Below are 22,690 nucleotides of genomic sequence, written 5' to 3'. Positions count from 1 at the left end.
GTCTTTTCATTTTGCTAGCCAGTTAAAGTCTCTTTGACTTGCAAGAAGTGAATTTTTTGGATTCCATGGAGCCATGTAAGTCCTCAAACTGTTCTACCAGTAGAAGCAAATTCTGCCACTTTCATGGCTAGATAAGTCATTTGACCATTGTAAGAACAGAGAAGTGTACCTTCACGAAAATCGTTAATTCTAACCCTAGATTATGACTTCATTATCTTGAAATGAAAGCTAATCAGTGCTTATTACTCATGCAGCCCTTCAATGATTGTCAAATATGAGAAAACTTATCTAGGTTTGTTATTGTAAATTTTGGTGTCTTATCCAATTTTTCCGGTCTAAGATCAATAATTGCCATGTTCTTCAAATCAACTCAAGATCAAATATGCAAGCCTGTCTGTCACTCAATGTTCAGGGTTGCCTTTGATTTATTAAGAATATCTCATGCTCACTACTCCAGTGGATTCATTTCTCAGGTCAAACTTTAGCTTGGTCACCAATTTTATAATTCTCAAGTTCCTATATATTACCTCAAATCTAGATGGCCTCTTAACTCTTGATATAGAACTATTTGGACAAAGAGAAGATAAGATTCGTCCAATTTGTGTTATAGGATGAATGAGCCTGTTGCAGAACCATTTCATTTACCTTTATTATTGATTTTATTTTTCATTGCTATCCAAGCCTTTATTCATCAAATAAATCTTATATGTAAGTATTAACTGTCCAGAATTGCTTTACAGGGACGTCTCATACAACCAACTTAATGGCTCAATACCAGAGAGCCTTGGCCAGCTGACATCATTACGAGTACTGTAAGGAGAAATGCTGAATAATCTGATTCTTTTGGACATGGTCTTGGATTGAATAGAAGCACTAACCAGTTGTTCTGTAGAAATCTCAATGGAAATTTTCTATCAGGAAGAGTTCCATTGAGATTATATGCGGTGCTTCAAAGTAGCTCAAAATTATTTTAACCAACTTCACATTGATATGGAGCCAAAAGACTGATCTTGAGAATCACTTATTTAGTCCCTCTTCATCTTAGTCTGAGTTGTTATTAAAAGTTTCTTTATGCAAAGGTAATGATTCGGAAATAGTAAGGACCTTTTGTTCAGATGGTAACGATCATCAATTATGTAAAACAATTGTTACTTAGTAAGTGAATTTGTTTAATTGGTTATTGTATTTCCTTTATTTAGTGATCAGATTTCGATGAGCTGAGAATATTGACATCAGGTAGACATGCCAAATATTATGTTGATGTTCTTCCAATCATATGCACTTCAATGCTGCCTGCTGAGTGACTTTGAAGACGTCACAGACCTTGATCCCTCAAGTTCAGTTTGGATCACTTCTCATTGATCAATATAATCTTGGGTTGTTGTCACTTCCAATTTTTGAGTCAAACTACTGACCTCCGGATTTGGTACCCAAATTTCTCATTGATTTGGATAATTGGAAGATTAGATGCCATCAAATGCTGGTACATTCATGTCTACATGTATCTATTTCTATATAAATCCACATGCATATAAACACCTGCAGACATATATAGCTATACACATTAATGCACAATGTCTATACTTTACGACTTTGGGTTTAAATATTCAAATATTCAGCATATTTCTGTTTGATCATTTGAGTAAATGTAGATTATTTTCTGAATATGCAGAGGTCTGGACAACCAGGGTTTGAAGGGTTTCTTGCCGAATGACATAGCAAAACTGCAGCATTTACAAAGCATGTTAGCTTTTCAGATTGTTGCACTCTAGTGTACAAAGCTTGCCTAATGATCAAAGAAAGCCAAACCGAGCCGACCTGGCCGGTTCAGCCAGAACCGAGCCGACCTGGCCTTCAACTGGGTCGGTTCGGCGGTAGAAAACGGTTGGGCCGAAACCTATGGGCTCTGGCCAGAACCAGCCAGAATTGGACAGAACCGCCGGTTCAACTTGTGTGTGTGTACGTGTGTGTGTGTGTGTGTGTAAATATATATATATATATATATATATATATATATATATATTCTTATTCATATACATGACATTTCCATTTTTTTCTGGCATTGAATTGGTAATTACTTGATTGTATTGATGGCATGGTCTTTATGGCTTGATAATTTTGTTTATGACTTATCCTTACATGAATTGTGAACTTGATTCAACTTATCATAATTCCTCCAGCAGACATATATTTTCTTATATGTAAAGATGTTAAGGCCTGCTTGTGGTCAATACATGCCTGACCAAGTTGTTGTGCTTTGCAGATGGCATTCTTTTAGGGGGCATTCTCATCATGTATGAGTTGCACAATTTCTTGCGTCCTATTCTTTTCATTATGTATTCCTTATGGATACCCCAGATAACTATTAATGTCATTCAGGATATAAGAAAACCCCTGCACCCTCATTATATATTAGGCATGACTCTCACTCGGCTTGCAATTCCATTATACATACTTGGCTGCCCAGGCAATTTCATGCATATTGAGGTTGACACGAATTGGTGCATAACTTTGGGAGTATTCTTGGGATTGCAAGCATCAATTCTCCTCCTCCAGCATTACCTTGGTTCTCGATGGTTTATTCCTCGCCAGGTTAGAGTTTTCTTGTCATTTTGTTAGATTTGTATTTTCTAATACACGGGCTTATGCCAAAGAAATATAATTATTTATCAATTATGTTGCAGTGCAATAGAACTAGGTACTTAGGTAGTACTTAAGACGATATTGATATGGCAAATAATAGAACTGACCGCGAGAAAAGGAACCTGTTTTTTAACACAAATGCACAGACTGAAAGGTTATCAGATATGGTAGAAATGCTCCGTGATGGAAAATTATAAACTACATTTTCTAGTTTTTGTGCCTGCTGCAATAATGCACTCGAATAAGTATTGTCTAATGTCTGAAAAGCATGAAGTTCTGGTACATTACTGTTTTTTTAATTATGTCGAGGGTGATACAACTCAAACTACTGATTGTGTCATTTGCATGACTGCCATCGATCTTGCACAGCGGTCAACTGATTACATGGTACTTGGAAACCTCTTTGCCTTCAATTTCTCGGACATGCAAAAATGCTAGTTTTACTTGTTTTCTTGGAGAAAGTTCGGCTTAGTAGGCTCTCATCCTGCAGGTGACACCTTGTGATCATTTCTTCCATTCGGGTTGCTTACAAAGATGGATGGATATAAAGATGGAATGCCCGACTTGCAGGCGTTCTCTGCCCCCAGCATAGGTTGGACCCTGCTTTGTATTTATACATGCCATCAAACACATTACGAACTCCAGAACAAATCATATGGCAATAATTGGAGTGCCAGAATCTTGTTTTATCATCTTTTTTTCTTTTTCTCATCTGCTAGATCTTTCTGGCCAGGATGGAGAACCATCTCACACAGAGAAAAAGAAAAGTAGATAGCTGCAGAGTCAGACAATTTGCATAGTTCATGTAATATATGCAACCCTGTATCATTTTAGGCTGTTCTATGCTGGTGCAGTCTCATCCCTGGTGCACTGCTGTACATTTATGTTCCTATGTATTGTTTAGACTGTTAATCCAAAAACAATTTGAAAAGCAGAAGCTCAAGAGCCAGGTTCAGTACACATTACAGAACGCTCTTAATGTGTCCTGACATCAAAAAAGGGCCAGGTGCAACATAAATTTGATATTCTAAAGCTCCATGTAAAGTAGTAAGATGATTTTGGTGGGGTATGGGCAACTTGCAGCAATTTCTCATGGAAATGTAGTTGTTTCTTGTATTAGACCATTTGCTTTGTTTCTTTATGTGTTCTGTTTTCATGTTGGAACTATTGTGAAGAGCATATTCAGTTCGTTTTTTAAAAAAATTTAATTTTGATTTTTGAGTGGGTTCATGGTAGGATGATTGATTATATGAAAGCAGGTAGGAATTATTGAGTTGGGGGGGGTGCCAATTGGATTTGTTGTCCGAGTTACAGAATCCGTTGGATACAAATACCAGAATAGTTCCTAGGGATAATTGCGTCGTGAAAGAGAACAATACCTGAATATAGTTAGGGTCTATTTGGCACCATCATTGCAGGATCCAGCAGCATCGGTAGGGAAGAGAGCACGGATGGGGGAGGAAGTGTGGGAGCGGGAGAAAAAGAGGCGGGTCACAGGCCTAATCTCGGTGATTTTTTTCTTATAAAATCTCGAGGTTTTTTAAACCAAAATCCTTCTAGGATTGGGTCCCATGTCGTCTTCTCCCGTTCTCTCCCTCTCTCCCCTTTCCACGCTATATCTCCTCGCCATGCAATGGGGATGCTGTGAAATGTATATAGAGAGAGAGGGAGGGCACCTAGGGTTGGGTTGATTGGATTTCAATTTAGATTCGGTCAGTTCTTAATTAGATAATGGAGGTTGAATTTATTGATCCAAGCCATCAAATGTTTGCCGTCTCTAAATTGCTTAGATACTAAATAATATAGATTAGGAAGTTCTTAGTTTATGCATTAAGTGGTGAAAAATGGGATAGCTTAAATAATATGAAACAATATAGGATTTTTCCCCTTAATATTGGATGAGGAGTCTTTTGCATGATTTTTTATATTTAAATAATTTAGGGATAACAAATTACATCCAATAACTTGAATCATCAATATTGGAACCTCATTATCCAATCATGGATCCTACGTAAGTAAAAATTAAAAAATAAATAAAATAAAAGTAAATTATTGAAAATATAAAGAAATAGTATTAAATATATATATATATATAAGACTAAATAAATACAAAATTAAAAAAAGGGAAAATAACGAGTATGGATTATGTCATAATAATAAAAGAAAAAAAACAAAAATAATAGAAGCTCCCCAAAAGAATTATAGCGGCATTGTAAAAATTACTTCTATTATTTAATTAATTGCTATTTAAAAATAATATAAAGTTGATTATATTTTGAAGGGTACCTAGTTAAATTAAATATTGGAATCGAATTGTTGTTCCTTGTATTCCTTTGTTTTATCTCCAAAAGTTGGAAGGGAAATTATGATTCCAATTCTCCGCTTTTCATTTCCATCTCGATTTCTTTTCATTCCACAAAACCATACATAGTGTAAGTGTATTGGCACCTATCTAGAAATTTTGTAATATACTGCAGGATTCTTTTGTGAAAAGGGGATTGTAGAACAGGAAGGAGTAAGCTGAACGTTGACTAGAAAAAGTTATGAAGAAGAGTATGAGGAATTTGCAATTTAATTGTAGTATTAGCCCACAGTCGGAAGAAAATAGAGTGTAGAGGCCCAAGTTTGAGTTGGGCCGGCCTCCGAACAAGGGCGGCCCAACACGTGAAAAAGGAGGAGGGAGTCTCCCGGTTGACACGCCCTCCCTTCCCTGTTTCGAAAATTCCTCCCCTCCTTCCGAATCCACCGGAAGGGAGGTTTTAGGGTAATAAAAACCATAGCAAATCAGGCTGAGATCTCCTCCTCTCCCTAGGGCATCAACCGAGAGCCCTTCCACACACACACACAAAAAAAAAAAGGGAGATTGGAGTTCTACCTTGCTGCGGGAGGGATCGGAGCGTTCGCCGTCGATCCGGTCGGGAGGATCTCGCCGAAGGCAAGGTGAGCACCCTCTCCCCCTTCTCCTTCGTCTTTGGCCAGTACTTCTTTGGAACATGGCCGGGAAGCCGCCGGATTGATGGAGAAGCCGAGCCGTGTTCGGCCTTCTCCTCTTCCGTTCCGGCCAGCCGTCGCCGGGCGTGGCACCGCCACAGGCCGACGACCAGGGGGCGTCGCCGGCCATGGGCCACCTGTTGCCGAGCACTCTCCTTTCCGTCGGGAAGGAGGAAGGAAGCGGGAGAGAAAGAGAGAGCCAACTCTCTCTTCTTGGTTATTTTATTGACGGGAAGAGAGAGAGAGAGAGAGAGAGAGAGAGAGAGAGAACAACCTCTTCTTTGTTCTTCTCCCTCTCTGGTTGCTCTCTTTTATTGCTTTGTTTTCTCTCTAGTTCAATATAGGGAGATCATGGACTGTTGGTTAGTCCTGGGGTGCTAGATACTGGTGGACCCTTAAGAGGATCCATATAGAGTTTTGGGTTTTTAATATATATCTTTGATAATTTTTAATATTAATTTGGTTCTGTAGGGGAACAATCTGTTGGATAAGAGGACGTTGAGTAGGAATTTACGCATACCGGTTCATAGATCGCCGTGAAAGCGGGTGACTCGTTTGTCTGAATTTTCAACAAAGGGTAAGAATCCTTGTACGCCAATCCTACATGATATAAATATTTTTATACTTATATATGTATGATATACTATGTTCCAAATTAATATGTTATGATCCAGACAAATTAAAATAGTTTTATATTAAATTATCTTTTGATCGTGTTGGCTTGTGATTAATATTATGATATATGCATGTGCATAGCCTACACCTGCATGATTGAATTTATGGATGTGGTGCTATGGAGTAACCTTGTTATTATTGGTTGCTCCGTCACGAGTTGGAAACGTGACCGGATTAGTCTATAGCTGTGAATAAAAAAAAAAAGAATTAATGTGTGGATGTGAAATTGATTAAATGAATATTTACTTTAGGCCGTCTCGTTATATTTGGTTTACCCGTCACAGGCTCTAAGTGTGACAATGTTGGTTTGCCCGTCACAGGTTCTAAGTATGACAATGTTGGTTTGCCCGTCACTAGCTCTAAGTGTGACAATGTTGGTTTGCCCGTCACAAGCTCTAAGTGTGACAATATTGGTTTGCCCGTCACTGGCTCTAAGTGTGACAATGTTGGTTTGCCCGTCACAGGCTCTAAGTGTGACAATATTGGTTTGCCCCGTCACGGGCTGGAAACGTGACTGGAATTTGGCCCAAAGTCGAAAAGATAATTAATCTGGATCAAGTTAATATAGAATGGAAAGAAAAAGCATGGAACATAGTAATGAATATTTATGAGCTATCATATGCTATATCATGCTTGTATGGCTGGACTTTCATTGACGTTGGACGTACATACTTATATTGATTATTTGAGTCTTTTAATAGCCAGTTTGTGGTTTCATGAAATGTCCATCGATTCATCGCGGTTTTCAAATTCATATTACTATTGTGTTGGTATGGATGTGCAGGGATTCTTACTGGGCTATAAAGCTTACCCCATTTCCTCTTTCTCCTTTCAGAGTTGCAGGATGCTTGCATGGATGGGTTGGGTGCAGAGCATGAGTTTCAGAGTTATTAGCTAGCTAGTTAGTTTATCTTTCTTTGATGATGATGAGTATTTGAAGATTTTGTAATTGAACCAATTTGACATGTTGGATTTGTCTATTTGAATTGATTAATTAATTATGGATTTATTAGATTTTTGTTCATCTTAGGCCTTGCATGATCTTTAGGGAATTGTTTTAGAGCTCATGCGGCCGGTCGCGTACCGGACCCGGGTGCTGGGTTCAGGGCGTGACAGAGAGAACATACCTTGCGACAAACTTCGAGGAAATTTAGGTTTGGGAGAATGGCAAAGTTAGTCGAGATGAGCAATTTAATTCTACAATTTTTTGAAAAACTGGATGTGGAAATTGACTAGTTAGAATGCACGTGGCTGCTAAAAATTTCAAATGCAAGTTTTATGATTTAAGAATAGATTAGATTTTCTTCATGGAATTATTTTGAATTTATCTATTACATTACATTCTTGATCTGAATAAATTTTTATGTTTTTCTATGACAAACAAATTGGAATGAATTTAGACTTGGAGGGGCATGAGACACTTATTATACGTAGAATTATAAAAATCACATTTTAGCAGATTTTTCACCTTGGACTTCTTGTTCTCAACTTCTAGCAGTGGTCGGAATCCTGTTATTTTTCTTATAGAAGTTCATAATGGTTTGAGGCAAACATCTTAGTGGGGTTACTGCAGAACTTGAAAAGTTGAGGAATTTAACTGCTTTATATAATTTTAGGTTAGACCAGATTAGAATTTATATTAAAATTAGGATACGGTAGATGGTCGGAGATATTTGTCATATAGTTTCTTGCATAATCCCTTATTCTATGAAAAGGTAGAGACCATTTTTCTTTCATATGCTTAAATGTTTCAGCATTTTATTATGTCAATAAAATGTATTATAGTGAGGAAGCTGATTGAGCTTGATGCTTATAGTCTGAGATGAAGTGTCTCTTTTCTTTTTCCTTATCTTTTCCCTTCTTTTTTTTTTGCAAGAAAGGGAGGAGGTGCGGTAAGGGAAAGGAAGAGGGCCACGAAATAAATACGTTGAATGATATAGCTGGCAAGATTTTCCTTTTTTCCTGGGTTAATAAGATTTCCATATACAGGCAACAAGTACGGCGCAGAAAATTCTATACTTGCAAAAAGGAAAGTTCTAGATCTAAAATCTTAGATCTTGCTTGATCCATGGTCAACTCCACCTCCACGGATGCGTGGAAGCACGACCAAGTTTTCCCGTCTCTTCATGGGCTCTCTCCAGTCAACCCGCCGCGATAGAGGGAGGTAACTAATTGGTCTCCCCTTCATTTCAACGCCCTTCCTACTACTTTAATACCGTATCAGCTGAGCGCATTTACGTCACTTCGTTCTACCGACAATTTGCCCCGCGATTGGTGATGCCTTCGGTCCACCAACCTCCCTCTCTTTCTCTCTCTCCATCCCATCCCACTTGCTTTCAGACTCGCTGGACTCCAGATATGTAATTATTTCTCTTTTTAAGTCCTGGGAATCTAGTTTAAACTACTCGACATGTGAACTGCTGCTGCTCCTGAGAGCGGCTTTGATCACTCTTAACTATTATATAATGATCTCTCTCTCTCTCTCTCTCTCTCTCTCTCTCGTCGTAACTGGCATCACGGCAACTGATTCACTCCTAAACCGATCTCAAGCATCCCGTCGCTCATCTCATGTGGGGAAATAAATACCCAGAGGAACCCCGAGAGAGAGAGAAGGGAGATAGCTAGGGTTTATCTCTGCTTAAAGAGAGAGGGAAAAAAGAGGAGTTGGGAGGGCCAAGAGAGAGAGAGGGGAGCAGCAAAATGCTCGGATCCCCCATTCTCCATCTGCTTCTGCTCCACATCGCTCTATTGGCCACTGATCTTGGCGTTTCGACAGCCACCACCAAAAAAGGTAAACCTTACTTCCCGTTGCTTCGTAGTTTCTTGTACAGAAGAAGTAGAAGAGATGGATGCTTGCGACTTTCTACATTTAAACCTGAACGGAAAATTATGCCAAAAATTGCTGCTTGGTTGTGTCCCTTCTTCTTGGTTGTGTCCCGAATTATTTTTTCATGTCATGCCTCCTCCTGCTGTTAGAATTAATCCCCGTAGAAGGCATTTCTAGAACTGGTTCTGTCTTAGATAGAATCACGCCGCCTAGATGTGGTGTTGTGTAATTTCACCGGATCTCTAGCGAAGACTGTTGCATAGAAATCGGAACGCGCTGGAATGTAGCTAATTGAAGGGGAACCGAGAATACGTACTAAATAAGATAGGTCCAAGGCCGCATGACGAGAAGTGGTGGTCTCTTGGCCAATCGACTCTTGCCAGATTGAGTAGGTTGGCCGTGTACAATTCTTTATTTCATTTTTAAAAAATAGGTATCTGGATATCACCATCTTACATGTTTTAAATCTTATGTGTATTTTTTTATGATTTTGTGACTATAGATGTGTTTCTCTTAACTAGCTGCTACTATTACTACGGCTACTCCAAGTTCATTGGAACAAGTATCGTCTTCTGGTTGTTTTCGTTGATGTTGCAAAAGTTCAATCAGCTTTTGAGCATATTAACAAGTCGATAAAATTGTTTTTATTATATTTAGTATGAGGAAGTTGTCACGAAAGGAATGCTAGTAAGAGTTGAACGGTTATATGTATTTCGTCCTCGATTGGACTCAGGACTCAGTGTGTTTTCTTTGCAGAGCCATTTGCGATCCGCATAAGCTGTGGGGCTCGTGAGAATGTTCGAACACAGCCTACAAATGCCTTATGGTATAGAGACTTTGGTTATACTGGCGGAAGACTGGCAAATGCAACAAGTCTGCTTTCCATCGTCCCTCCACTTACAACGCTCAGATATTTTCCTCTCTCTGATGGTCCTGAGAATTGCTATAACATCAACCGTATTCCTCGTGGACACTATGCAGTGAGATTTTTCTTTGCTCTTGTTAAAGATCCTAATCTTGAGAGTGAGCCTCTTTTTGATATATCAGTTGATGGAACCCAAATTTATTCTCTGAGGTCAGGCTGGAGCAAAAAGGATGACCAGTCATTTGTTGAAGCTCTAGTTTTTGTTCCAGATACATCCGTGTCTGCTTGTCTCCATAGCACTGGTCATGGAGATCCATCTATCCTTTCAATTGAAATAATTCAAGTTGATGACAGGGCATATTATTTTGGTCCATTATGGGGTAAGGATACAGTACTTAGAACAGCTAAAAGATTGACTTGTGGTTCAGGGAAGCCAGCATTTGATGAAGATTATAATGGCAATCATTGGGGTGGTGATAGATTTTGGTTAGGAACGTCAACTTTTGCTGCAGGATCTGATAAGTCTATTTCGACAGAAGATAAAATTGCCCAAGCATCAATTTCACCGAACTTCTACCCAGAAAAGATTTATCAGTCAGCAATTGTGAGCACTGATAGACAGCCTGATTTATCATTTCAAATGGAGGTGGATCCCAACAAAAATTATTCAATATGGCTTCACTTTGCTGAAATTGATTCCAGAATAAAAAACACTGGAGAGAGGGTCTTTGATGTACTGGTAAATGGTGATGTTGCCTTTGAAAATATTGACATCATTCGCATGACTGGGGAACCTTATACAGCTCTCGTGCTGAATAGAACTGTTGCTGTGAATGGGAGGACGCTAACAATAAGCTTGCGCCCTATAAATGGAAGTCATGCCATCATCAATGCAATTGAGGTCTTTGAGATCATTGCAGCAGAGCACAAAACTGCAGCACAAGAAGGTAGGTGTGCAACATTTGTGAAAGATTAGCACTTTTATCTCATTGACTTGACAAATTTTATGCATTGCCTCCCACATGAAGATATGATTCTTATAAATGAAAATTTAGTGCATGAACATCTCATCATGCCTAATATTTTGGATTTTTTTTTGACATGCAATTCTGACCTAAAAGTTATGCAGGGTTACTTTTTGTCATTTTGTTTTCTTTCAATTCAGTTCTACATTTTCTTCATGTATCCATGAGGTTACTTTTTTTGTGACTGTTAATAAGAATGCAAAGGTCATTGGCCTTTGCTTGGACTGAGATTTGAGATGGACTTGTGATTCTGTTTCCATCCTAATGTGTGGGCTAATCAACAAATAGGCATAAATGTTTAAGGACTTACGTAGGAAAATTATGGAAAGAAACCATCTCAGATAGGATTCTGATCCCATACTTTTCAGATGTTATCCTAAATTCACAATAATATGGTGTGCTAGAAACTTGTCAAAATATGCCATTGCAAAACAAAAGGCCGCAGACCATTAGGATGAATACAAGTCAGGAAGATTTGGGGGTCCTTTGGGCAATGTAAATTGAATGCTTTATCAGGTTAGATTTAATATGCTTGCTTGCTTATTTTATATAAAGTAGAAAGCCTGTAAGTGCACTCACACTGAACTGCTATTGGCTGGTTTTCTCCTTTTCCTATTGTTGCTAACTGTTGGAGGCATTGCCAACATCAGCTGCCCATTATCATATTAAGTGAATGTAATGCATGGTTACTTATTCAGTTTTACATGGTCCTGTCACAATTGCTGATTACTATGCTGAAAAAGTAGCGGCAGAGAAAATACCTTCACAAGAGTTTGTTATATACCTTGATTCATTTTATTGATTATTTGTTGGCTGAAGCTAATAGTTCCTTCTTTTTTGGATTAGTGAAGGTGAACAAAAAATGTTATTTAGGTGACTTCTTATTTTTGTTGTTTAGTTCATATTTGATGCTCTTTTAGTCTTTATATGATTCATTATTTTGTTAAATTGTGTCTAATTCATTCCAACATGGCCTTCCATAGTTAGAGCTTTGCAAAATTTGAAGAGTTCACTGGGGCTTCCGCTTCGTTTTGGCTGGAATGGTGACCCATGTGTTCCCCAACAGCATCCTTGGAGCGGAGTGGACTGCCAATTTGACAGTAAAACTGGCCAATGGGTCATAGATGGGCTGTAATTTCTCAACCTTAAAAAATTATTTAGTGCAACTAGATATTGCTCCTTGTCTTTTCTTATGGTAAAAAGCAGTGTTGACAGGGTCAACAGGGCTACACATACTAGTTTGCTAGCCAAAATCTTAAAGCTAAACAAGATTTTGAACCATGGAACAAATGTTCTATTTTCCAGAAATGAACCATATTTTGAAGTGCATCAAAAAGTATCAAATATATCTTTTAAAATTTATTGTTTAGTAACTGACAAATTAGAGCTCGTTTATCTACTATTGGAAACTTTAGGAGCAAGCATGGGAATCAATTTAGTTGTTGAGGCACGGAGCCATTTCCATTCAATTGTAAATGGCAGGTCCTCTTCGCAAGACACCACACTAAAGCTTAATGGTTATTTATTTGGTCATTGCATGCTTGCATTTTATGCTCAGGGCTGTGCATGTATACACTGTATGCATCACCTGCCAGCCATGTAACTAATTCAACAGGGAGGAGTCTGATGGTTGGCTAGGTCAGGTTGGCCATTATCCCATCAGCTGATTATATGATTAAGATTAGATTGTGTATTTGTAGAAGTGAGCATCAGAACCTCAAGCAAACATCCATGCTAAGGTGTCTGCATTATTGCAATTAACTTAATTTTTATCTCTCTCCAGAATAGGTCTAGGCTTATGAGGTGTGTAGTGGTCAACACTAGGGATGTGCTTCAATGCTAGAAAGGTTCTTCATAACATTGTTGATGTGGTATATGTTAGGTTGATATTCTGGGAAGCTTGTATTTTAGCATGTCTCTTGGAAGAAGGTACTAGATATCTTATGGTGTAGTTTCCCTAATTTCTGCATATAATTTCAATTAATAAAAACATGTTGTTAGATTAGTCGAATGAGGAAAAATCAAAAGGATATGGAGAAATGGAGCACCTTGATTTCTAGATCAATGTAAGATAATAATCTTGGGTTGTTGTCACTTCCATTTTTTGAGTCAAACTACTGACCTCCGGATTTGGTACCCAAATTTCTCATTGATTTGGATAATTGGAAGATTAGATGCCACCAAATGCTGGTACATTCATGCCTACATGTATCTATCTCTATATAAATCCACACGCATATAAACACCTACAGACATATATAGCTATACACATTAATGCACAATGTCTATACTTTTTTACGACTTTAGGTTTAAATATTCAAATATTCAGCATATTTTTGTTTGATCATTTGAGTAAATGAAGATTATTTCCTGAATATGCAGAGGTCTGGACAACCAGGGTTTGAAGGGTTTCTTGCCGAATGACATAGCAAAACTACAGCATTTACAAAGCATGTGAGTTTTTCAGATTGTTGCACTCTAGTGTACAAAGCCTGCCTAATGATCAAAGAAAGCCAGAACCGAGCCAACCCGCCTGCAACTGGGTCGGTTCGGCTGTAGAAAACGGTTCCGGCCTCTTAGGGGCCGGAACCTGGGGCCGAAACCTATTGGCTCTGGCCAGAACCGACCAGAATTGGACAGGACCGCCGGTTTGACTTGGTTCAAACTGGTACCGACCCGTACCGGACGCTGACCGATATGGGTCTCGGTACCGGTTCGGCGAACCTTGCTAATGATATTTACACTATTTATTTTTCAACATACATAAGTCTTATGGCTGTTACTTTTATTAGTAAATGGTTCCTACATTCACAAAATTATTATAATATGAAAATGCTTAATCTTGCATGAAGGTATAACAAATATCTTGTCTATGCAATTTTGTTTAATCACAATAGTTGACTTTATTAATTTTTCTATAACATTATTTCTCTATTTTTCTCTTAACAGAAACTTGAGCGACAATAGCATCCGTGGTGGCATTCCGTCCTCTCTTGGTACTATTACTGGGTTGGAAGTATTGTGAGTACATGCATATTACTGCATGTCATGACTAACATGTTGCGATGCTATTATGTATAGACCAATAGTTAAATGATTGTTGATGATGGAAGAGCTGATGCATGCTAGATCCTAATGAAATATGTGCTTTGTTTCTTCCTGTTGAGTTTGAGTTGATCATAGATTGCCAAATTACATTGTGAATAACTTTGAAAACTTTGGTATTCGCTTGATACATTGTTTTTTTTGGGACACTTTAATTTTTTTTCAGCACAAGCTTTTTAAGGAATAATAACACAGAAGAAGTAGGTGTACAGAAATTTAAAGACCTGGATTCTAAAGAAAATTTAATAACACAGAAGAAGACTTTTATGACACAAAATATTTTTGTGAGTTAGTTGTAAAACAAAACAGAACAGAAGCTGATACTAGAAAAGAAACTACCAGCAAATGCAATAATTATAGGAGTGTGGAAACGACTATAAAATGCAAGAGGATGGTTTCAACCAACCACTGATTTTGGTTTAGCTTCAGACATATCAAACTGCTCAAAAAAGGAACTAGTTAACCAGAAACTTGCAAAAACATGTATATGTTGTATTATAATATTACAAAGAGCACTTATGTAATGATAAGCCATAGTAATAGTTAGACAATGCTGCTCAGCATTAGTTCCGGAGTCTTTTCATTTTGCTAGCCAGTTAAAGTCTTGAAACTTCTTTGACTTGCCAGAAGTGAATCCTTGGATTCCATGAAGCCATGTAAGTCCCCAAACTGTTCTACTAGTAGAAGCAAATTCTGCCACTTTCATGGCTAGATAGTCATTTGACCATTGTAAGAACAAAGAAGTGTACCTTCACGAAAATCATTAATTCTAAGCCTAGATTATGGCTTCATTATCTTGAAATGAAAGCTAATCAGTGCTTATTACTCATGCAGCCCTTTGATGATTGTCAAATATGAGAAGACTTGTCTAGGTTTGTTGTTGTAATTTTTGGTATCTTATATGATTTTGCCGGTCTAAGATCAATAATTGCCATGTTCTTCAAATCAACTCAAGATCAAATATGCAAGCCTGTCTGTCACTCGATGTTCAGGGTTGCCTTTGATTTATTAAGAATATCTCATGCTCACTACTCCAGTGGATTCATTTCTCAGGTCAAACTTTTGCATGGTCACCAATTTTATAATTCGCAAGTTCCTATATATTACCTCAAAACTAGATGGTCTCTAAGTCTTGATATAGAACTATTTGAACAAAGAGAAGATTAGATTCATCCAATTTGTGTTATAGGATGAATGAGCCTGTTGCAGAACCATTTCATTTACCTTTATTATTGATTTTTTTTTTCATTGCTATCCAAGCCTTTATTCATCAAATAAATCCTATATGTAAGTATTAACCGTCCAGAATTGCTTTACAGGGACCTCTCATACAACCAACTCAATGGCTCAATACCAGAGAGCCTTGGCCAGCTGACATCATTACGAATACTGTAAGGAGAAATGCTTAATAATCTGATTTTTTTGGACATGGTCTTGGATTAAATAGAAGCACTAACCAGTTGTTCTGTAGAAATCTCAATGGAAATTTTCTATCAGGAAGAGTTCCAGCCGATCTTGGAGGAAGACCTCTTCACAGGGCTAGTTTCAAGTAAGAAGTTGTGAAAGTAGCTATCGGCTTTTGCCCATCTAAGTTATGTTTGAGACGCTACAATTAAATATAACAGTAGATATATACGGTGCTTCAAAGTAGCTCAAAATTATTTTAACCAACTTCACATTGATATGGAGCCAAAAGACTGATCTTGAGAATCACTTATTTAGTCCCTCTTCATCTTAGTCTGAGTTGTTATTAAAAGTTTCTTTATGCAAAGGTAATGATTCGGAAATAGTAACGACCTTTTGTTCAGATGGTAACGATATCAATTATGTAAAACAATTATTACGTAGTAAGTGAATTTGTTTAATTGGTTATTGTATTTCCTTTATTTAGTGATCAGATTTCGATGAGCTGAGAATATTGACATCAGGTAGATATGCCAAATATTATGTTAATGTTCTTCCAACCATATGCACTTCAATGCTGCCTGTTGAGTGACTTTGAAGACGTGAGAGACCTTGATCCCTCAAGTTCAGTTTGGATCACTTCTCATTGATCAATATAAGAGTGAGCAGATGGCCGTGATCTCTCTCCTGTGGTCCAATTTAAAAATTATGAAAGACTGCAATATCCAAGGTTCCTCTTTTGATATAAATATAGTCCCCTAAGGTTTTTCTCCTAAGATATTATAGAGAGCCTTGATGAGAGCGCATCAGGAAAGAAGTAGCTTATGATAAAAAATCGTAATCTTACAAAGATGGACGCCGCATCGTCAAGGACCTAAATTTTATAATCTTCTGATTGGTCACAAAAATTCAAAATCCTTTATTCTTCCATCACAATTGTCTATCATTCAGCCCTTCAAAAAACCTCTTATATTTCTCCAAGATTCAAATGCCCTCCATGAGAGGTGACATCTCTGTGTAACTCCCTCTATGTTCATGTATAACTGTAAATCTGGATCCCTCAAAAATGCATCAGAAGTACCCTTCATCATAGCGCTTCTCTCTCATGAATGATCTATAAAACTTTGGAAGGAGTCATTCATAATAATCCAATATCATATATTGCGATAGATTTAGACAACTGCATGTATTCCATATGTGCGGTTCAAGTTTTAATTACGTTGTAGTTAATTATCCTGCTGCCAATTTTGTTCTATTTTGATTACTTGGATCTAGTACTAAAATTGTTCCCATAAAATTGTGTGCTTGTTTTCCTTAATTAATGCTTCTATTCTTTATGCTGGTGTTTTGTTCTTCAATGTGGAAATGGTATTCTCTGCGCAATCAGGATGTTTTATGTGGCTTGTGCAGCTTTACTGGTAATGCAGGTCTATGTGGAATTCCTGGGCTACCGACATGTGGACCCCATATGTCGGTCGCTGCTAAGGTTGGCATTGCATTTGGGGCTTTGGTTGCATTTTTAGTACTACTTGTCTGTCTTGCATGCTGGTGGAAAAGGAGGCAGAATATCCTTCGAGCTCAGAAGATTGCTGCTGGTAAGAAGCTAGGACACACAGATTCATAGAAGAGAGATTACATGCCTTCTTTGTTACACTAGTACTCAAAATGGTCTCCCTGTCCTGCAGCAAGGGAAGCTCCATATGCAAAAGCAAGAACTCACTTCACGCGTGATGTGCAAATGGCCAAGCATCAACGTGTGCATGACCAGTCTCGAAATCACCCTGAGAGCGGGCCGCATTTACTCTCTTGATTCACTGGATTTCTTGTTTATATTGATTCCTTCACTGTTTTTTTTTTCTTCCCTTTATTGTGTAGTGCATGTGTTCAACCTGGGAAAATGGATTCTCATGCTGCAGTATATTGCAGCTCTTGTTCCTTTTCCCTTTTTGGAAGGTGTGAAGCTAAAAGATCATGTTGTAGACTTATTTATTTTAAATTATAACTTGCCATAGATTGAATCGAAGAAATCAGTCAGCAGAATCTTGGTAAAGCAAATTGCAAATAAGAGGTCCATGTATGTACTCTATTCCCCTTTTCTATGGCATGGTTACATTTACGTTTCTCCCAGCCACACTTGGAAATACTGCACTAAGGCTTTTTTTTCTGTTTATTGATTCAGTATCTACTGTTAGACCCATTATAAGGGCTAAATTGAATTAACCAATTCCTACCTCTTTCTCTGACCTCCATAGCAGTGCAAATTTCTGTGTGATGATGAATTATAGCGCAGCTTTTGTAAAATGAGCTAATGTAACTGTGCATATACTTCTGGTTCTCTGGCATCACAGTTCTGTGCGTATTTGGAGAATTGGGATGCATGAGCAGGATCAGATGCAGGGCTCTGTACTTTACTAACTTGGCTATTTGTATCTTTAAATTGGTATATAAAGATTGATTTAAAATCTCTCTGCATATTAGACAAGGTGACCAATTTGGTTCGGCATAGTTGTGATCTTAATCATTTCATTGTATTTGACTAAAATACCTCTCATACACCATCTTGTCCAGTTAGTAGATCAAATGCACCATCCACATCCCTATCCCTCCTTCTCACTTCATTTTCTCTCATTACCCTTTCAGCACATTCGCCTCCATCAAAATCAACTGTAACTGCTACTCCAGTGTGTCTCCTCCACATCTCTCTCAACCCCCTGCAAAGCTCCTTCTCAACATCACCCAGGTACCAAACATCCCTTCATCTCCACCTCCCATGCAGCAGGTTTGAATGCCGCGCAATTGGTTACAACTTGCTCTACATATACCGTACAAACTGAGGTGACAAATCACAACATAGGCTAATACATCCGTGGCTGTTCTCTCTTTTTTTTTTTTTTGTGGAAGTACTAAAAGGCTGTTTGTTAGGGTACTGTCTCTATGGAATTGCATGCAAGGTTGTATTCGAGTTCGAAGAAAGCCTCTTTCACCACAGCTCGCAAGTGCGTCAAGTTTTTACCACTCTATAAGTTGCTAAGATCCTGTTAGGAGGGGTTATTGGCAATAGAGCTTTTGAAAGTAGAGCTGTTGAAAATAGAGTTGCCTGAAGTAGAGTTTTTATAAAAAGCTGTTTGCTTTTTGGTAACTATATTTATAAAGTACTGTGGTGATTTAATATGTGTTTGGTAAACAAACTGAGAAAGTATTTTTGTATGACAAAATGACCATAAAGAAGATTATTAGTATTATACAACAGAGCATAATAAAATAGATTATGTATTAATACATAAATATATGATATAGTATAATATTAATGTAATGTAATATAATATTATTATAATATAATACTCTAATATTGTATACTATAGGATAATAATTTAATATAATATTAAATTATTTAATATAACATATCAATGTATTATGATATAACATAATATTATATTATATTTATAGTATAATACAATAATAAATATATAAAATATTATGATTATAATTTTTCACCCTTTTAATGACCATTTATCTCTCTAACAAATTTTCTAGCCAGATGATAAAACTGGTTAAATAATTACTAATATTTTTATTTATTTATTTATTATTTTATTTCATTGAAATATATTTATTTATTATCTTATTTATTTATTTATTCGTTCATTTATATACATATTTATTTATTTATTTATTTATTTACTTATTAATTTTTTTTCTTTTCTTTTCTTTCTTTCTTTTTCTTTTTTTCTCTTTTTTTTCTTTTCTTTTCTTCTTTCGATTTACTTATATTTATAGTATAATACAATAATAAAAGTGTAAAAAATATATTAATTATTAGCATAAATTAATTTTTTGCCATGACCATTTATCTCTCTAACAAATTTCTTAGATGGTAAAATTAGTTAAACAATTACGAATATTTATTTTTATTTATTTATTTATTCTTCTCTATTTATTCTTTTTCTTTTCTTTTCTTCTTTTCTTTTTTTTATTTTTCTTTTCTTTTCCTTCTCTTCTTTCTTCTTCTTCCTTCCTGAAGCTTCTCCTCTCTTTGCTTCTTTCTTTCTTCTCTTCCCCTCTCCCTTCTTCCTCCCTTGCCTCACTTCTCCCGCGCGGTTATGGAAGGGGCGATCAAGCTCCTAGTGGCGCGATGACGGGAGGGTGGGCGGCGAAGCTGGAGGGAGACGCAGTCGGGGGAGATGCAGCGGCAGAGGAGGGAGAAGAGGCGGAGGGTGTCGGGGGAGAGGGAGCGGCGGAGGAGGGAGAAGAGGAAAAGGGCGTTGGGGGCGGCGGCGGGGGAGAGGGAGGGGCAGAGAAGGAGAGAGAAGAGGCGGAGGGCGTCGGGGGTGGCGGCGGAGGGAGAAGAGGCGAAGGGCGTCAGGGGCAGCAGCGGGGGAGAGGGAGTGGTAGAGGAGGGGGAAGAGGCGGAGGGCGTCGCGCGGGGGGGGGGGGGGGGGGTGGGGGTGGGTGCGGCTGTGGAGAGGGAGAGGGTGGCACTGAAGAGGGGGGGTGCGGCCGTGGAGAGGGAGAGGGTGGCACTAAAGAGGGGGATGGGTGGGAGAGGAGGCGGCGGCGTGGGAGGAAAAGGGGGATTTTTAAATGGAGGGTATTTTTGTCAAAAATACAGCTTTCCGACAAAGCTAAAAACAGCTTTTTCGGAAAGCTCCAAATTGGAGCTTCTCCCCAAAAGCTATTTTCAGCTTTTCGAAAAAGCTGATACAACTTTCCGAAATTTTTACCAAATACCATTTTTTATCTAAAAGTACTTTTGGAGGGCCAAAACGTACTTTTTGGCCCTCCAAAAGCTTCCCCAAGCCCTATTAGGGAGAGCTGTTGGCAGTAGAGCTTTTGAAAGTAGAGCTGTTGGAAGTAGAGTTGTCTGAAGTAGAGCTTTTATAAAAAGTTATTTGCTGTTTGGTAACCACATTTCTAAAGTGTTGTGATGCTTTAATATGTGTTCAGTAAACAAACTGAGAAAGTACTTTTGTATGACAAAATGACCATAAAGTACATTACTAATATTATACAATAGAGCATAATAAAATATATTATGTATTAATATATAAATATATGATATAGTATAATATTAATATAATTTAATATAATATTATTATAATATAATACTATAACATTGTATACTATAGGATAATAATTTAATATAATATTAAATTATTTAATATAACATATCAATGTATTATGATATAATGAATATAATATTATATTTATAGTATAATACAATAATAAATATATAAAATATTATGATTATTAGTGTAAATTAATTTTTCATCCTTCTAATGATCATTTATCTCTCTAATAAATTTTCTAGCTAGATGATAAAACTAGTTAAATAATTATTAATATTTTTATTTATTTATTATTTTATTTCATTGAAATATATTTATTTATTATCTTATTTATTTATTTATTCGTTCATTTATATACATATTTATTTATGCATTTATTTATTTATTTACTTACTTATTTATTTTTTTTCCTATTTTTTCTTCTCTTTTTTTTCTTTTCTTCTTTCTATTTACTTATATTTATAGTATAATACAATAATAAAAGTGTAAAATATTTTAATTATTAGCGTAAATTAATTTTTCACCATGGCCATTTATCTCTCTATTAAATTTCTTAGATGATAAAATTAGTTAAACAATTACAAATATTTATTTTTATTTTTTTCTTCTTTTCTTTTTTTTCTTTTCTTCCTTTTCTTTTCTTTTCCTTTCCTTCTCTTCTTTCTTCTTCTTATTTCCCGAAGCTTCTTTATTTCTTCTCTTCCCGTCTCCCTTCTTCCTTCCTTGCCTCACTTCTCCCGCGTAGTCATGGAAGAGGCGATCAAGTTCCCGGCGGCGCGATGACGGGAGGGTGGGCGGCAAAGCTGGAGGGAGATGCGGTCGGGGGAGACGCAGTTGGGGGAGATGCAGCGGAGGAGGAGGAGGGAGAAGAGGCGGAGGGCGTTAGGGGCAGCGGCGGGGGCGAGGGAGCGATGGAGGAGGAGGGAGAAGAGGAAGCGGGCGTTGGGGGCGGCGGCAGGGGAGAGGAAGCCGCAGAGTAGGAGGGAGAAGAGGCGGAGGGTGTCGGGGGCGGTGGCGGAAGGAGAAGAGGCGGAGGACGTTAGGGGCGGCGACGGGGGAGAGGGAGCGGCAGAGGAGGGAGAAGAGGCGGAGGGAGGGGGATGGGTAGGAGAGGAAGAGGCGGCGTGGTAGGAAACAAGGAACTTTTAAATGGAGGGTATTTTTGTCAAAAATATAGCTTTCCAACAAAGCTAAAAATAGTTTTTTCGGGAAGTTCCAAATTAGAGCTTCTCCTCAAAAGCTGTCTTCAGCTTTCCAAAAAAGCTAAAACAGCTTTCCAATTTTTTTACCAAATATCATTTTTAATCTAAAAAAGTACTTTTGGAGGGCCAGAAGTGCTTTTTGGCCCTCCAAGAGCTCCCCCAAACGGGGCCTAAATCTTCTTGGATGCTCAAGCCAAATCAAGTGAGATAATGGAGTCATTCATGATTGTGGAAATTGACTATTTTTATTTCTATAAAAGTCTATCAGCGGAGCAACTAAATCTACACCACCGAATCAACATTGCTACCTTTGATGCACAGCATGTGTTTGATGCAACTCGAAGGTTGAAAGTTGGTAGCCTATCTACTATAATACAAGCGCTACGCACTCGGAAATGATACAATTCAGGTGGTTGCTTGTAGCCTGTGCTTATGTGTTATCATGATATTATTAGAGCGGACAAGTAAGTCTTGATGAAGTTTATTGTCAGCAATGAAACTATAGCTTGTCATTTAATCTAGCCTATACCACTTAAATCTCGTCGTAAAGTTTATTCCAATGGTTTAAAATGCTTATCATTGATTCTTGCCTCCATAAACACTAATAAGGGGCACAACCACCATGTGTTTGATATATCGAAATTTGCAAGCAATCTGCATGTGACTATCCATCTTTTCTAGAACTGGTGCTATTACATGGTCACCAATCCAAAGAATGATGAACCCCATATCCCTGCCTTGGGACCCTCTACCTGTTGCGTTACCCCCGCACGCGTTACGACGATCGCAGCGGAAATATATGCATGGGGTCGTTCATCGCATGGATGTCCTAGGGAATGTAGATTTCAAAAAAATTTTGAGTTCTCTAACTCAAAAAATTATGAAAT

General features: G+C 37.7%; 1 protein-coding gene and 1 long non-coding RNA gene across 2 annotated transcripts; both read left to right on the top strand.

The window, feature by feature from the left end:
• The first annotated feature begins 5,441 nt into the window (after positions 1-5,441).
• LOC103707149 (uncharacterized) lies at positions 5,442-7,270 on the top strand. The gene is made up of 3 exons (XR_604095.5): positions 5,442-5,583; positions 6,106-6,211; positions 7,145-7,270. It is a non-coding gene; the product is annotated as an uncharacterized LOC103707149 (long non-coding RNA).
• Positions 7,271-8,550: 1,280 nt separating this feature from the next.
• On the top strand, positions 8,551-17,562 carry RLP4 (receptor like protein 4). The gene is made up of 9 exons (XM_008791530.5): positions 8,551-9,100; positions 9,893-10,948; positions 12,010-12,157; positions 13,409-13,480; positions 13,976-14,047; positions 15,451-15,522; positions 15,603-15,680; positions 16,946-17,130; positions 17,221-17,562. The coding sequence occupies exons 1-9, from the start codon at positions 9,010-9,012 to the stop codon at positions 17,343-17,345; spliced, it is 1,899 nt and encodes a 632-aa protein (XP_008789752.3). The 5' UTR covers positions 8,551-9,009; the 3' UTR covers positions 17,346-17,562.
• The last annotated feature ends 5,128 nt before the right edge of the window (positions 17,563-22,690 follow it).

The sequence above is a fragment of the Phoenix dactylifera genome, chromosome 1 (assembly GCF_051530095.1).
Source record: "Phoenix dactylifera cultivar Ajwa chromosome 1, Ajwa_hap1_PhDact_Kaust_v1.1, whole genome shotgun sequence".
Classification (NCBI taxonomy): domain Eukaryota; kingdom Viridiplantae; phylum Streptophyta; class Magnoliopsida; order Arecales; family Arecaceae; genus Phoenix; species Phoenix dactylifera.
This window is presented reverse-complemented; position numbering and strand designations above follow the sequence as displayed.